Source organism: Halyomorpha halys, unplaced genomic scaffold, assembly GCF_000696795.3.
Source record: "Halyomorpha halys isolate HHAL.00 unplaced genomic scaffold, Hhal_1.1 Scaffold1521.1, whole genome shotgun sequence".
Taxonomy (NCBI): Eukaryota; Metazoa; Arthropoda; class Insecta; order Hemiptera; family Pentatomidae; genus Halyomorpha; species Halyomorpha halys.
Window position 1 is genome coordinate 56,333 of NW_027114262.1, and position 16,541 is coordinate 72,873.

At 33.0% G+C, this 16,541-nt stretch overlaps 1 protein-coding gene across 2 annotated transcripts in view; it reads right to left on the minus strand.

Moving 5' to 3' along the window:
* The window catches only part of LOC106689911 (dynein axonemal heavy chain 10), a gene marked incomplete at its 5' end in the record, with an annotated part of 85,556 nt that overhangs the window by 46,033 nt on the left and 22,982 nt on the right, over positions 1-16,541 (minus strand). Inside the window, 4 exon segments of one of the 2 annotated variants that reach the window (XM_067051473.1) lie at positions 4,359-4,490; positions 6,738-6,761; positions 6,837-6,909; positions 14,601-14,762. In XM_067051473.1, coding sequence (XP_066907574.1) covers positions 4,359-4,490; positions 6,738-6,761; positions 6,837-6,909; positions 14,601-14,762 — 391 coding nt within the window. 2 annotated transcript variants of the gene reach the window in all.

Below are 16,541 nucleotides of genomic sequence, written 5' to 3' on the forward strand. Positions count from 1 at the left end.
ACACTGAGTAATAAACTGGAAAGTCATCGCTCAAGATAGACAAAGATGGAGGAAACTGGTTGCCGCGCCTAAGGATCTACAAGGTCTATATATATTGTAATATCCTAAATTTTATGAATAGTTTTTTTTATATATAAATATTTTTTAGTATGTTTTATTTTTTTTGAAAAGCAAGCTAATCAATCTTCATTAGTAAAATATGAAGCCATAAAAGACATCGTTCAGAGCTTCAAAATGGTGCCATATTATGAAATCGGTAGAATCGCTGCCATGTTGAGCAGACTCAAATATTTTCAATTTTATTTATCTTTCTATCATGATTGTAATTACAGTAGATTTAAGAAAAAATAGAAGTCGCTAATAAGTGTTAAAGAATAATATTCATAAAGAAAATCATAAGCAAAAGCTCAAAACTGTTATGCTGGAATCGATGTTTGCATCAAACATCTAGGTAGGGGACTCTTTGCTTGGATTACTAGTTGTTTGGATGGTGGGTGGATTGGACGTGTCTGGGAAACTAGGACGTCTCCAGGAAGAGGTGGTGCGGACCACCCTTGTGTGCTGAAAAGAGTACAGTTTGTTTACCAATTTGTACCAATAGTTTGTTTACAGTCAGTGGTTGTTTTTTTGAGATAGAAAACATCGAGAACCATCATTCATAAAAGAAAATTATAAATTTGATAAACATACAACATAGAATTTAATTATATTTTTAAAAATAGCCATTAATTTAATTAACTGTCTTTGTTCTGATTGTCTGGAAAACCTGCTCTGAGATTAAGAGTAGGGATGGAAAATCGATATCGATATTTGGTCTCCGATATCCGATATTTTGATATATGATATCCAGTAACCGATAATATCGGAATATCGATATTTTCCTTCGATTACACTGGAATATAGGTTTCTAAAATAAATTCGTACCTTAAAAGTAGATGTAAAAGAAATATTTATAATATACACTCCAATGTAATTTAACTATGATCATATATTTAGGAGAAAATATTCGTGGCTAAATATAATGGCAAAGATATTCCGATATTATTTAATCCAAATATCGATACTTCGTTAAAGAAAATATTCAAACTTGAAAATAGTATTTCATATTCATTTCGATACTTGACATTTTTATAATTATTGATTTCCAACATTAGCAATAATATTCCGATATAAAATTATCAGAGGATCGATATATTGTTTTAATAATTTAACATCCAATCGATCTTTGATGTTATTAACATCGATATCGATAATTAGCAACAACATTCTAATATTATTTTATTGAAATATCGATATTTTGATTAATAATACTAGACAAATTTAAAATGAAATATCGATATTTTGTTTCAATAATTTAATATCCATTTCGATATTTAACATATTTGATAATATCGGTATGAAAGATTATGAACAATATCCTGATATTATTTTATTGAAATATGGATATTTTGTATAAAAAGACTAAAATATTATAAAACAAAATATTGATATTTCATTACGATATTTGACATATTTGATAATACCGATATCGATGAACAATACTCCGATATTTCTTCATCGAAATATCGATATTTAGTTTAAAGAGATAAAGAAAGTTTTATAAAAAGCATAAAAATAGATTTAGATATTTCAAGTTGATAAATTCATGTTCCTTTCGATATTTAACATTGTTGATAATATCGATATCGAAGATTAGAAAAAGTATTCCGATATTTTTTCATTGAAATATCGATCTTTAGTTTAAACAGATTAAGAAAATTTTATAAAAGCATAAAAATAGTTTTTCAATATTTTAAATTGCTAAATTCATGTTCCTTCCGATATTTTACATTATTATTAATATCAATATATACGATTAGAAACGATATTTCGATATTTTATTTAATTGAAATATCAATATTTTATGAAAGAAAACTATAACATTTTATGAAAAGCAAAAAAATAGTTTTTCGATATTTTAAATTGATAATTTCATATTTCTTTCGATATTCGAGATTGTTACTAATATTAATAAGATTAGAAAAAGTATTCCGATATTTCTTCATCAAAATATCGATATTTAGTTTAAAAAGATTAAGAAAGTTTTATAAAAAGCATAAAAATAGATTTCGATATTTTAAATTGATAAATTCATGTTCCTTTCGATATTTAACATTGTTGATAATATCGATATCGATGAATAGCAACAATACTCCGATATGGTTTCATTTAAATATCGATATTTGGTTTAAAAAGATTGAGAAAATTTTATAAAAAGCATGAAAATAAAATAGTTTTTTGGTATTTTTAAATTGATAAATTTATATTCCTTTCGATATTCGACATTGTTACTAATATTGATATCGAAGATTAAAACTATATTTCGATATTTTATTTTATAGAAATATCGATATTTTATAAAAGAAAACTATAAGCTTTTATAAAATATCAATATTTCTATAAAATAAAATATCGAAATATCGTTTCTAATCTTCGATATCGATATTAATAACAATGTAAAATATCAAAATAAATATGTGATAATCAATATAACATATCGATATTTAATTTTTGAATTTTATGTATTATTTTATAATTTTCTAGTACTTTTGAGTTAAATATCAATATTACAATACAATAATATCGGAATATTGTTACTAATATTCCACATGGATATTACAAAAATAGAAAATATTGAAATAAATATGTAATTATCAAAATAAAATATCGATATTCCTATTTTAAAAACTCTATATAATATATTAGTAATTTTAAACAAAATATCGATATTTCGATAACATAATATCGGAATATTGTTACTAATATTCTATATCGATATTACCACAATAGAAAATATCGAATGAATGAATACGAGAGTATTAAATTAAAATATCTATATTTTTGTTTTAAATTTTATAATCTTTTTAAACAAAATATCGGTACTTCGATAAAATTATATCCGAATATTGTTGCAAATATTCGATATCGATATTACAACAATACAAAATATTGAAATAAATATGTAATAATCAAAATAAATGTCGATATTCCATGTTTTAATGTTCTGTACAATTTTCTAGTTTTTTTTAAAACAAAATATCGATATTTCGAAAAAAATAAAATTGGAATGTTGTTGCTAATATTCCATATCGATACTACAACAATACAAAATATCGAAATAAATATGTTATTATCTTAATATAATATCGATATTTCAGTTATTGATTTTCTACTATTTTTAAACAAAATATCGACATTCTGATAAAATAATACCGGAATATTGTTGCTCATATTCCATAGAAAATATTGAAATAAATATGTAATTATCAAAATAAAATATCGATATAAAAAATCGAAATAATTTTCATTTTCAGCACCTCAGAATACATTTCACAACCTCAGAGACACTGCAATCGATTGCACTTGATATAAATGCAAAGAGGTTACAGTGGTCAGGACATGAGGCAAGAAACCACCCAACAGGCCCTCTCTTCCTAACAATGAATGCCTCCGCCATAGGAACCAGACCAAGAATTAGGAACTTGGGTGGACAGAATCAAGAAGGACGCAGCTGAACACTGAGTAATAAACTGGAAAGTCATCGCTCAAGATAGACAAAGTTGGAGGAAACTGGTTGCCGCGCTTAAGGATCTACAAGGTCTATATATATATATTGTAATATCCTAAATTTTATAAATAGTTTTTTTTATATATAAATGGTTTTTAGTATGTTTTATTTTTGATATTTCAGTTATTGATTTTCTAGTATTTTTAAACAAAATATCAACATTCTGATAAAATAATACCGGAATATTGTTGCTCATATTCCATAGAAAATATTGAAATAAATATGTAATTATCAAAATAAAATATCGATATTCCATTTTTTAATTTTCTACAATTTAAACAACTATATTTTAGTTTATATGTGTTATATTTATGATATAGTTGTCGTTGTGTTGCTTTGCTTCATCGTTATTAAGAGTTTCTTATGTATTTTGGTTAGGTATAACATAAAATAAGTCTTCCTATATCATGCTATGTTATCATTTTATAATTATTATTATTTTAATTTGTTAAATATTCGATATCAATATTTCGATATTTTTGTTCCGATATTATATCGATATCGATATTGCTAACTGATATTTCGCTTTCGATATCCCATCCCTCATTAAGAGTCAGTAATGTTATAAAATTTAAAATAAAATTCTCATATCTAGTTAATATTTAATCCTTCCATTTGAACCTTGTCATTTTCAAAACTATATTTTAGATCTGAGATTAATTAAAAAGTATTAAATTTCCTTATATTTATTTTAATTAAACTAATAAGATTACAATATATACAAACAGAATTAGCAAATTGATAAAGGTACCTTTACTGCTGTGATGTAAAGATAGGTTTTTCCATACCATCTTTACAGCATCTTGATAATATTTTAAATCCAAATTTGGGTGTAACCCAAGGATTTTTGCCATACTCATTGTAGGAAGTTTCTTAATTTCTTCTAAAATAAAATATTATCGTAAAAAATAATGTCATCATTTAAATTAATACAGAGACATAGTAAGAATAATTTATAAATATTTCTATAAAAGTTTTAATCCATAATTTTGATAAGATATTTTATCAATAAATCAATATAATCAAATAACTTTATAAATTTTCATTTTATAAGAATGAATAAGAGAACATCCCTAGTTCTACACTACACCATGACTTACTACATGACACCAGGTCTCATTAACATTTCATGAAATCTCCCTGATGAAACGATATCCCAATTGTATGAGCAGCTGTTATACACAGTGGAGGATTTGGTTCTAGGATTGTTCAAAATGCTATAATCATCATTAAAAGTTGATGAATACTTAAGTAATTAAAACTTTTGACTTTTTCTGTTTTCCTGCACCTATTCGCAGATACAAATGCAAACTGCACTCACTTTTATGATGGTCAGTATCGTTGTTTATCCTACAAAATTTCTATAATTTCCTAACAATTTTTTTAAGAAGACAATCCAGTTTCTATCCTAAGACAATATCCTAGAATATTGTAAACAGAAAAGGGTTTTCTGACTCATCTAGTAGCACTAAATTTTTACTAAGATTACTCTTGCTCTTATTTGGCTCTTATTATTTTTAGAGACTTTAATTCACAGGTTGGTAGGGAATCTGCATATTAATCAACTATTGGATCCTATAGTATCCACAGGGATAGAAATAACAATGGTTACTGGCTAATAAACTTTACATTAAACATCGGGCTGACCATAGGCAGAACTCTCTTTCCAAGAAAGAGAATTCACAAGGTAAGATGGAGATCTCTCAATGGTCTAGTAGGCAATAAAAATCATCTTCTGATTGGCTCATGTCATAAAACATATAATATGGAACATTTGGTCATAAAAAGGAACCAACATGGACATGGATTATTACCTAAGCAAAGCTAGAATTAAAACAAGGATATCTATTACCAGGGTCTCTCAAAGGCTGCAAAGAAAAAATAAAATGGTTAAAGATATCAAAAACCTTTAAAAATGCCTACAACTCCAGATTATCCTTTCAAAGACTACGTTCAAAACGTGTTGTAAAACAGTGAATTTAATTTATATATAATCCTTTCACTTTCTCAAGACTGGTATTTATAGTTTAACTAAAATAACTTGTATCCAAATTAAGTCTCAAAACACTGTTTATTATTTCTTTAAAAGTCCAACGTTTCTGCCAATTTGGCCATCCTCAAGGACGATTTTAAATATAAATTTACACCTCACATTCAATAATTTAAAAACTTTTTGCAGGCTATTCTGCCCAGGTCATTATAAGAAAGTGATTATAGTGTTAAGTTAATCTGTAATTTAAAGTTTTAAAATTTAATGGAAAAGTGACATAATGGAGTAATTTGACTGAAATTAATGACCTAGGCAGAATAGCCAGAAAAAGTGTTTTAAATTATTGAATGTGAGGTGTAAATTTATATTTAAGATTGTCCTTAAGGTCGACTAAATTGGCTGAAGCATTGTACTTTTAAAGAAAGAATAAACAGTGTTTTGAGACTTAACTTGAATACAAATTATTTTCTTTAAACAGTAAATTTAATAATTTTCTAAATTTTAATGCAATCTATTTGGTTCTAGAAAATGATTAACTTATGATAAATGCAGCAACTTATGATTTTTTCAATCAGAAAGATACAGCATGCTTCCTAAACAGGGTAGTATACAAGACCATTGTATGCCCAGTGCTCACCTATGGGTTAGAAAAATCGACTACTACTAGGACAATTGAAGTCCAATGCTGAAATATTTGAAAGGCATATGCTGAAAAGAACTTCACTGAAAGAGGAGAGCAGAGCAGCCCAGGACAAGATGGCTGTAAGTAGGTGCTGCCTGGGGGAAGGCCTTGCCAGACACCCAAAGCTGGAGGCAACAAAAGACAGAGCTATCTGACGGAATCTTCTATAGGAGGCCCAGACTCACTAACAATTGTGCCAGTTATTTATGTGTATATGTATCTTGAGTTTAGTTGCAGCCCTTCCATCACTTATCTTGTACTAGGAGCAAAATTAGGTTTTTTATAAAAAGAAGTAATTTATTGATCTGGAATAGCATTAACTTATTAAATTTATATTTTTATAACTCAATGCAATAACTTAACATCCAATCAACAAAATCATTTTATGATGTTTAAGATTAAATATAAAACATGATATCAATCATTAAACCAATACAGGAAAGTTATATTTTACTGACCTATATAATCATCCATGTCTCCATCTGGAAGAATATTGCAATGAATATATTTATCCCTGTAAAATGTGAACGGTCTACATGAACTTAGCAAAAAATTACCAAAAATTTCATCAATATAACACAAAATAATTCTTCTGTCATATTTATCTATCATATGGCCTCCATAAATAATCTGAACAAATAAAAAAATAATGAATTAGTGATTTTCAAAATCCCAAAGATAATATATTTAGTAATGAAATAACATACATTTAGAGTAACCATAAACTTCACAGTTAACGATTAAAAAATCTTTATGACAGAAAATGCACCATTTGTTGTTAGATACTTCATCTAGTACATTTTGTAAATATGAAACCAGCGTTGGCCCTTAGATGATGCTGTCAATGTAGTTAACCATATCATTTCTTTGTTTTGAAGTTGTTTCTATCTGTTTGAAAAAATGTGAAAGAGCTAAAAGATGGGAAAATGGGTTCCACATGAACTGAATGAAAGAAAGCAGGAAAATGAAAAAAAAAACACTCAAAAATTGTTGCATGCTAGGCACCAAAAAAGTTATTATTCCATCAAATTGAGACTGGCATTGAAAAGTGGATATATCTTGAGAATGCTAAATGCAAAACATCTTAGGTAACTATAGGTAAGCCATTGACATCAACGCAAGGCCAAATTGCTGTTGGCAGAAGAGAACCCTTGGTATTTGTTAGGATTAGAAGGGTGTAATCTATTGTAAGCAAGTAAAATAAGGTAAAATTGTTAATATTGAATGCTATTAACAGCAAATGATTAATCTTAATCAAGCTTTGCTTGGAATATGAGTATATTATAAAAAAAAGTCAACAAATGATTTTACTTCATAATAATGACTTGATGACTGCTTTCTTCAAAAGTAGAATAGTTTTTTTGCTATAGCATTCATAAAACATCAGAGAGAGGGAAAAAAGTATAGTTAGCAATGGCAATATTTCTCAGCTCTCTTCCAATAACACCTGATGATCTCAAAAATCATTTCACATGCCATGCTACTGATCCATCAGTCTTTCCTGAAATTCCAAATAACACCTTCAATCCTGGAAACTTCTTTTTTTCCCACATAACTTACGAAGAATTACTAGCCACTATTCTAAGATCCCATACCAACGATCATGAACATTCCTGTTAAGTTGATTAAATCCTGCCTCCCATACTTTATCATACATACAATTATTCCTTGCAAAATGCCACATTTCCTTCTTGTTGGAAAACCGCTTTAGTTCGACCATTAAATAAAATCCCAAATCCTTCTTCACCTACCTAATGACTTCCGCCCTATTTCTCTCCTTTCTAAACCATTAGAACGCCTTGTTCAAAACCAACTCTCAACGTTCCCTCATTAATCCCCTCCAATCCGGCTTTCAATCTGGCTATTCAACACAATCCACTCTCCTTAAAATAACCCACGACCTCCAAACTGCCATGGAACACCAAAACTATCCTGATCCTGCTTGATTTCTCCAAAGCATTTGACAAGGTTAACCACAACATCCTTCTTAACAAACTACGAAATCTATCCAACAGTGAATTGTGCTGGTTTCAATCCTTCCTTTCCAATCGCTCCCAGTACGTAGTGGTTCCTGATAAACCACCACCATTGACTCAACCCCTTACCTGTGGTGTCCCCCAGGGTTATCGCTTTCTCCCACCCTTTTTGCTCCTTATCCGACATTCTCAATACCATTTGTACGCTGATGATTTCCAAATTTACCTTTCCTTCCCACCTTATGACCTATTGGCTGTCATGGAGAAGCTTCAAGAAGACTTGAATCAAATTAGTCACTGGGCACAAGAAAACAAGCTTAAGTTGAATGCAGAGAAGACTAAGGCAATTGTAATAGGATCCAATCGCCTCCTGAAAACTATTCCTCATATTCCAACCTTATTCCTAAACAACAATCCAATACAATTCCATCCATACGTTAAAAACCTTGGTGTCACTATTGACCAAATTCTCTCCTGGAAAAACCACGTATCCGATATTTCCTGTCATACCTTCTCCATCCTAAAACGTTTAAATTATCTTCGTCACCTACTTCCTTTTGAAACTCATAGGCTTCTGGTTACTTCCTTAATATTCTCCCACTTTGATTATTGCTGTGTGGTTTACAGAGGTGTCTCTGAGGATCTCAAAACAAAATTAAAACGGTTAATTAATTGCTTTGAATGAAGGAACGCCTCTGTCACCTGATTTTATGATGAATTGAAGTGGCTTTATCCCTCCTTCCGTCGTAAATATTTTCTTGCTTCCTTCCTCTACCAAGTTATCCAATCCCGCCGTTCATCGTACATCTCTGATATCCTTCAATTTAAATCCTCAGTGCATACCAGCTCACGGCCTTCAGACTTATACGTAACTGCCCATCGAACCTTTGGTAGATCTTTCCTCATCCCTATGGAATTCTATTTTCTCTTTCATGCGTAGGTCTAATACCCTTCCAACCTTCAAATCCCGTATCTTCGACCACCTTCTGTCCACACAATTCTGGAAGAATAACAATTGAAAGTTTCAAAGAAGGTTTATATATTTTCTGTCCTAAATGTCTCAGATTTTCATTGATTCCCATAAATATGTACATTAGCAGAAATTGTACCTTTCCATTTATTAGTTTTAGTTTAATTATATTTGATTTCTTTTCTATTACTTATTATCAGAATTGATTGTTATCTTATGTTTTATGATATGGCATATGGTTTTACTTTATTTATTCTATTCTTATTTTATATATTCTGCTAATAATTGTTGTTCATTTTGATCTTTTTAAATTCATATTATATTTTATGAAGTTTTATAATTTCATTTGTATTTTGTATTTTACTCTAAGGCTCTAAAGCCTAATTTTGACGCCTGTATATTATTCTAAAGGGATCAATTCCTGAATAAATAAAGAATATTATGATTTTTCTTGTTATTGCAGGTTGAATATCTGAGGTGGGGGACCTAGAAGTCCAACCACCTTCATATTTTGTTTATTTATTTATTTTCTCTTATCAAATATTTAAAACATTTCACAATATACATGCTATGTCTAAGAGAACTGACTGAGTCTTAGTACATCAACAGGCACTCCCCAACCATTCACGCTTTTTTTTTTTATTTATTTATTTTCTTTTTTTTTATTTACTTTTTTTTTTATGCCCCTCCCTTGCCATTTATCGTATACGGGGTGCGGGAGCAGTGGGGTAGAGTGCTGGGGTTTGCGCATGCCACTGCTCCCAAGGATCACCAATTTTTTATTCTTTTATTAATTATTCAATTATTAATTTTTTTTACTGTGGTGCAGCCCAGCGCTAGGTTTAGCGCCTTACTGATGGAGCTGCACCTTGTCCACTGCATCCGTCTGGGTGCCTCCTGCAGTTACCAGGCTGCCTGGTCTCAGTCTGGTTCAGCTTCCTCATCTTCTGGTGGCTCGCCGATGTTGGGTGGTCAAGTCCTTCCCATCGTGAAATGAGTGGGGCCCACCCCACCACCTCCTTCCACCCGTAAATGAACTCCCTGAAGAATGGATAATTCTCTTCTTCTATCAAGCAGGGAAAGTCCGACTCGGCGAGGGTGTAAATCCCGGTCTTTCTCGACAGCCTAGCTCGGTGTCCTTCCATGGCAGAGCAATCTATTATTACGTGTTCTGCTGTTTCAGAAACTCCGCATGTTGGGCACCGGGGGTCGATGTTCTTCCCAAAGCTCTGCAGCTTTCCCCGAAACCCTCCGGGTCCTGTTAGGATCTCTGAGACCCAATAGTCTGGGAGGACCCATTTAGCCTTCAATCAAGAAAGGACGGTAGGGAAGAATTTTCTCAAAAAAGCGCCCTTCTGGCTTGCTACCCACTGTCCATTACACTCCTCTATTGAGTCCTCTCGCAGTATTTTCTTCCATAAGTTTGGAGTCTCACTGATCCCTCTCGGATCTCCTCCGGCAGCGCTTCTAGTCCCTTCCTCTTAACTTCATATTTAAGGACATCCTCCCTGAGGATAAGGTCCAGGGGCATCGCTCCAGCCAGAACCTGCACCGCCTCATGTGACACCGTTCTGTATGTCTTCGTGACTCTCAGCAGAGCCAGTCTCTGTATGGTGGACAGTCTTCTCTTCTGTGTCTGCGTGAGGTTTTGGCTTCACGCAGGGGATGTGTACCTCAGAATTCCCAAGATCACACCTTTATATATGGTCATCGTTGCAGCGTATCTGAGGCCTCAAAATGTACCCCCTATCCTACTTAATCCACTGAGTGACAGGGTCACCCAGTCCTTTAGATACACTCGGTGAGAAGTGGCATCGAATCTTCTTCTTATCCTCACACAAAGATATGTCACCTCCTCACCCGGTCTCACCCTCTCTCCTTGGATATCCAGGGTGATAGGACGAGCCCTGCCCATGGAGCCTCTTATGAGTATGGCCTGAGTCTTGGCTGCTGCCATACTCAACTTTCTCTTCACGCACCACTCTCCTACGAGTCAGGATCTGCTGTTCTTGGCCACGATGACTGCCAGGTCGTCTACGTAAGCCGTGACAAGGAACCCCTTGTCCTCTAGTTCCCCAAGCAACCCATCAAATACTAGCTTCCACAGAGCTGGTCCTAGGACCGAACCCTGTGGACATCCTCTTTCGATTTTTCTCTCGACCTCGTAGTAGTTACCCCTGATCTTGACACTCCTGTTATTGAGGTAACTACCTATGAGGGATTATATATTACTGGAGGTGTCGAGCTCTTGCAACCGCTGGAGTACGTGGGGCCACCAAACGCTGTCGAAGGTGAAACAGATGTCAAACATTATCAATAAGACATATTTCTCCGCCTTCTCCTCCACGTCCCTACGCACTCTCAGCAGCGCATCCGTAGTTCCCCTACCACGGGTCGAGCCGAACTGCCGTGGATGACTTACAGCACTTAGGATTGGTCTAAGGCTGTGAATGATCATGTGCTCCAGGACCTTACTAGCTACTGGGAGGAGGCATATTGGTCGATAGGATTTAGGCGTTTCCTTATCCTTACCACCTCCCTTGTAGAGCAATCTCAAGTCTGCGATCCTCCACTTGTTTGTAAAGTAACCCTTATCCAGGCACTCATTGGATATATCCAATAGCTCTTCCTCAATATAAAGGGCACTGTTCTTGAGGATCGCAGCATCTATGCTATCTAGTCATGGAGCCCTTCCTATCCTTTGTCTGTCCATGGCAAGACGAAGGTCCCACATATCCTATGGTGGACATTGGTCGGTACCTGGTGGATATAATGTATATCCTGGGCCGAATCATCCCTAGGGTATGTATAGTCTATATACATCTTGGCAGCCTCCTCCAAGGTGATTGCCTGGGCACCTCTCACTCTAATAGCCGGCATCAATTGTTACAGCTTAACCTTTCCCAGTGCCACCCTGTACGGAATACCCCAGGGATTCTTTTCTGATTCCTCTACGATAAATTTGTCCCAGTATTTTTTCTTCAACGCACTCCGTTTCGGTATACTCTATACATATGCTTAGATTCTTCTCAGAGTGCAGGCCTCCTCTCGTCGTTTCTGCACACCTGGTACCTACGCCTGGCTCTGTAGTATTCTTTTTTAACTGCGTTAGAGCCGGCGTCCACCATGGGACCGGACGTACTCTCGCCCTTCAGCGATGAAGGGTAATACTCGCCGCTTCAGTGATGGCGCCCGTAAGCATTGCCACTCAGCGGTCAATCTTGGGCTCCTCGTCTATCGGGGTCATCTCCTCCCATTCTCAGTCGGCTAGTATTCCCTCCAATTCACTGGAAAACGCTCTCCAGTTCGCCGATCGGGTCATAAAGCCCTTTTCTATTTCTGGGGCACCGCCTTCCTCCTCCACCACACTGAAGACTATGACCATTCACGCCTGCCACTGTCGATTTTGGTACGAGGCCATTGGTGGATATTATGATTGGAGTTGTGGTAAATCCCTCTAAGTGATAGAGTTCCTTCAATTCAACCGCCAATTTCTGATATTTACTTAGTTTTTCTCCCACAGTAGAGCTTATATTATTATCATTTGGGATTCCGACATCAATAAGTTCCACTTTCTTTATTCTTAGATCAATAAGGAAGATATCTGGTTTATTATGGCGTACTGTATGGTCCGCAATTATTGATTCATCCCAATAGAGCTTGAGAGGACCTTTTTGGAGGAGTCTATTTGGGTGGTACTTGTAGTATGGGCTCTTATTTTGAATCAAGTCGTACTTTATCGCCAGTGCCTGATGCAAAATTTTGGCCACATTGTTGTGCCACTGCAAATATTTAGTACTAGCCAACACTCCACATCCACCCGTGATATGTTGGATTGATTCCAGCGCTACCGAGTATAATCGACACTTATCCGATGCTGTAGCGTCTTTTAGCACATGTTTCCTACACGATCTGATGGCAATAACCTGATCTTGAATTGCAACCACGAATTCCGCTGTCACGGAGAATAGCCTTCCAGCTTTTAGCCATTCAACTGATCTGTCTTTGTCTATGGAAGCTTCGTTCAGTTGGCTGTAGAATCTCCCATACAGAGACTTGCTTTTCCATTCCGCCAGTCGTTCTTTTTCTGAAACAATGTTCGGTTTATCCGCTTTGCTCAGGTTCAGTGCAGTCAGACCATAATCTATTGTAATGACTGCCTGATAAACATTAGTGGTTTTTGAATGGAAATATTGTCTTAGGGATAATTCTTGCTTGCGGCACGCTTCTTCCATATTTATGAGTCCTTGTCCTCCTTCTTTCCTGGATAAATAACATCTGGATTTGGATGATATGGGATGATGGACCCGCTCTTGCGTGAGTGTCGTTCTTACAAGACGATCTATTTCTTGTAGGCTGGTATTTGACCACTGTAATATACCAAAGCTATAGCTTTGCGCTGGTATGACCCAAGTATTGATGGCCTTGATTATCTGTTTTCCAGAAAGTTGAGTCTTTAATATTTTTCATAGTCTCATTTTCAACATTATTATTAGTTCTTCTTTCACATCCTTTCGAGCTATTTTGAGGTGCTGCTGTATACCTAAATATTTATATTGTTCTTTGGCTTCTGGTTCCCTGATGCACTCATCTTCATTTATCAGCAGGTCCTGGGCACTGACCACCTTTCCCTTGTTCACTTATCAAGTCCAAATGACATGCTTATATCTTTGGTATAGGATGACACTATTTCACTCATACTTTGTAATTGTTGTTTGTTTTTGCATATAGCTTAAGATCATCCATGTACCAGTTGTGGCTGACAGTGGTTGCCTCATCCTTGGTATTGAGTTTGTAGCCTATATGGTTCCTCCGCAGTATCAGACTTAATGGGAACAGTGCCATACAAAAGTCATTGGCCAGTAATTGGCGCAAACTATGAAACCTTTTAATCCAGTAATTCTGAATTCCGTCAGAGCCTGGAGCCCTCCAATTTTTCATGTTGCTGACTGTTTCCATTATGTCGTATAGTTACCTTAGGCATCTCTGAAGCATTCTCGAAGCTTCGCATTTCCTCTTCTATCCAAGCGTTTTTGTTGTTGCAAGCTGATTTTTCCCGCACACACTCCTCCAGTAGGCCTCAATATCATTGGGGTAATGAATTATTTATTTACCCTTTTGTCCAAGGCTTCTGTAAAATTGGCATTCGTTCTGTTTGATAAGCTGATTCTGATGTCTGAGTAAAACAGCCTCAGTATATCTACGCACCCGGTTCGCATATACTTATTATTATTAATAATAATAATTATTATTATTATTTCAAATAAACTATTGTTTTTATGTTTATATAATAAACGTGTATTTTATGTATGAAAATTCTGGTTTTATGTTAACATACTGGGTAAACTGAGGAATAAGTAGAAGACTAAACTTACATCACCGATTAAACACTTTAATGCTTCCCAAGGTATGTTCCCTCCACTGAAATCTATATTTCTGTTTAAATATTCCTGAATAGTTTGAATAGCCATTTTGTAATCAGAATTCCCAAACTGATACATTATATTCCATCCTAGCGAACCATATTTCTTTCTTTCCTGTAACCATTTCAAAAATATTTCAATCAATTTTCAGATAACTAACTACAAAAAAAAAAGTAAGTATAAACTTCTAGACAAATCAAAAAGTTTAAATAAGAATATCAAAGATCTATTTATAAAAAACCATTCAAATAGTTAAATAATTACTAAATTTGATTATTTTTACTTAACAATGAATGAACTTTGAAAGTAATTAAAATATAGATATTTATATTACACAGTAATTTTAAATTACGAAAAAGGACCATGCAAGCTTAGCAGGCCCAATAGTTTCCAATAAGTATTGGTAAGTTAAGAACTTTCTACTCATTAAGAATTTTATAATGAACATGATACAGATATTCAGGAAACACTTTCAAAGTTAATAAAACATTTTTTCTACATTTGAATACTCCAGGTAATGGAACAATAACTTAAAAACTACCTCCACAGAAATCTCTTACTTACAACCTCATAACATTTCAATTCTTTTTTATATATAAAATATTGAACATGAAATTGTGCTATCATCCTATTAGTTTACATTTCTTTTTTTATAAAATTCTAGAAAAGTTCCTACACAACCTACTCTCTTCTTCCATTTCTGATGAACCTATCCTGCCACCATTTTGTGTTTGTACAATCTTCAACAACTAAACTTCACTATCTTACTGATTTTTTTACTTTTATTTAGGGAAAAAAATTTGTCTTCAGGGATTTTTCTAATTTAACAGAGTGTGTTACCCAGGATTCCTTTTTTTAAACTTGAAAAATAAGTTATGCTTACCTTATCATCAGATCATTTTTAATTGATAGATTTTAATCAGGCCTATGATTCATTGTAGTTTTTGTTCATCATTTCTTTTAGTTTGAGAGCTAAAATAACATTAATTTTTTTTTCATATACTTTTACATATAGCTTATTTATGTAATCTATATAAGAAGAATATTATCATTCAGAAGAATTCAGTCTTATTTCCTTCTATTATTCATTACTATCGAAAATTATAAAAAATTTAAATCCAATACAGAACTTGATGAGACCACCCAATTGATCTCTTTCAATGCCTTACTTAATTAACCTTACTTAATTACTAATTAACCTTACTTAAGAGTTGCTTGATCCCATAGGTTATTATTTAAACCTATATTTGTAATTTTAAAAAATCTAAATACATTTTTCAATCCAGATTACACTTACATACAGTATTTCATAGAGTAGGTCTCTTGATAACAATATATAACTAATATCCCTCTTTAATTTGATTCAAAATCATTAATTAATTATATGATTTATCTTAATTATTACATGCTAAAACTAACCAAAAATTAATAATTATTAAATGATCTCACTGCTAATTTTATTATCTTACTGTTAACTGTATCCTCTTTTATACATTTCATGTTTTTACTCTAATCTAATTACTTTACACTTATGACTCTACATACATTATTTCCTCCAGTTTATATATTCTGTTTTCTTTATTATTTAATTTTATATGATTTTTTTAATTTCCTTTTATTCTTATTATTACCTTTATTAGTAGTGGACGTTAATAGTGGACAATTTTGACTTTAAGGATTAATTGTACATTAGCCACAATTTGTGTTGGTACCATTACATTAAACATTACTTATTATGATCAATAAACACCTCCTTAGTAACCTCATTTATGTTAGAAATGTAAAATAAAATTCTAATAAATTAAATTTTTTTTTCAAAAGTATTATAATGCTTGGTTTTTTTTTTCAATAAAAAAAAACATTGCAGAAGATATTTTAGACTAAATAAACACA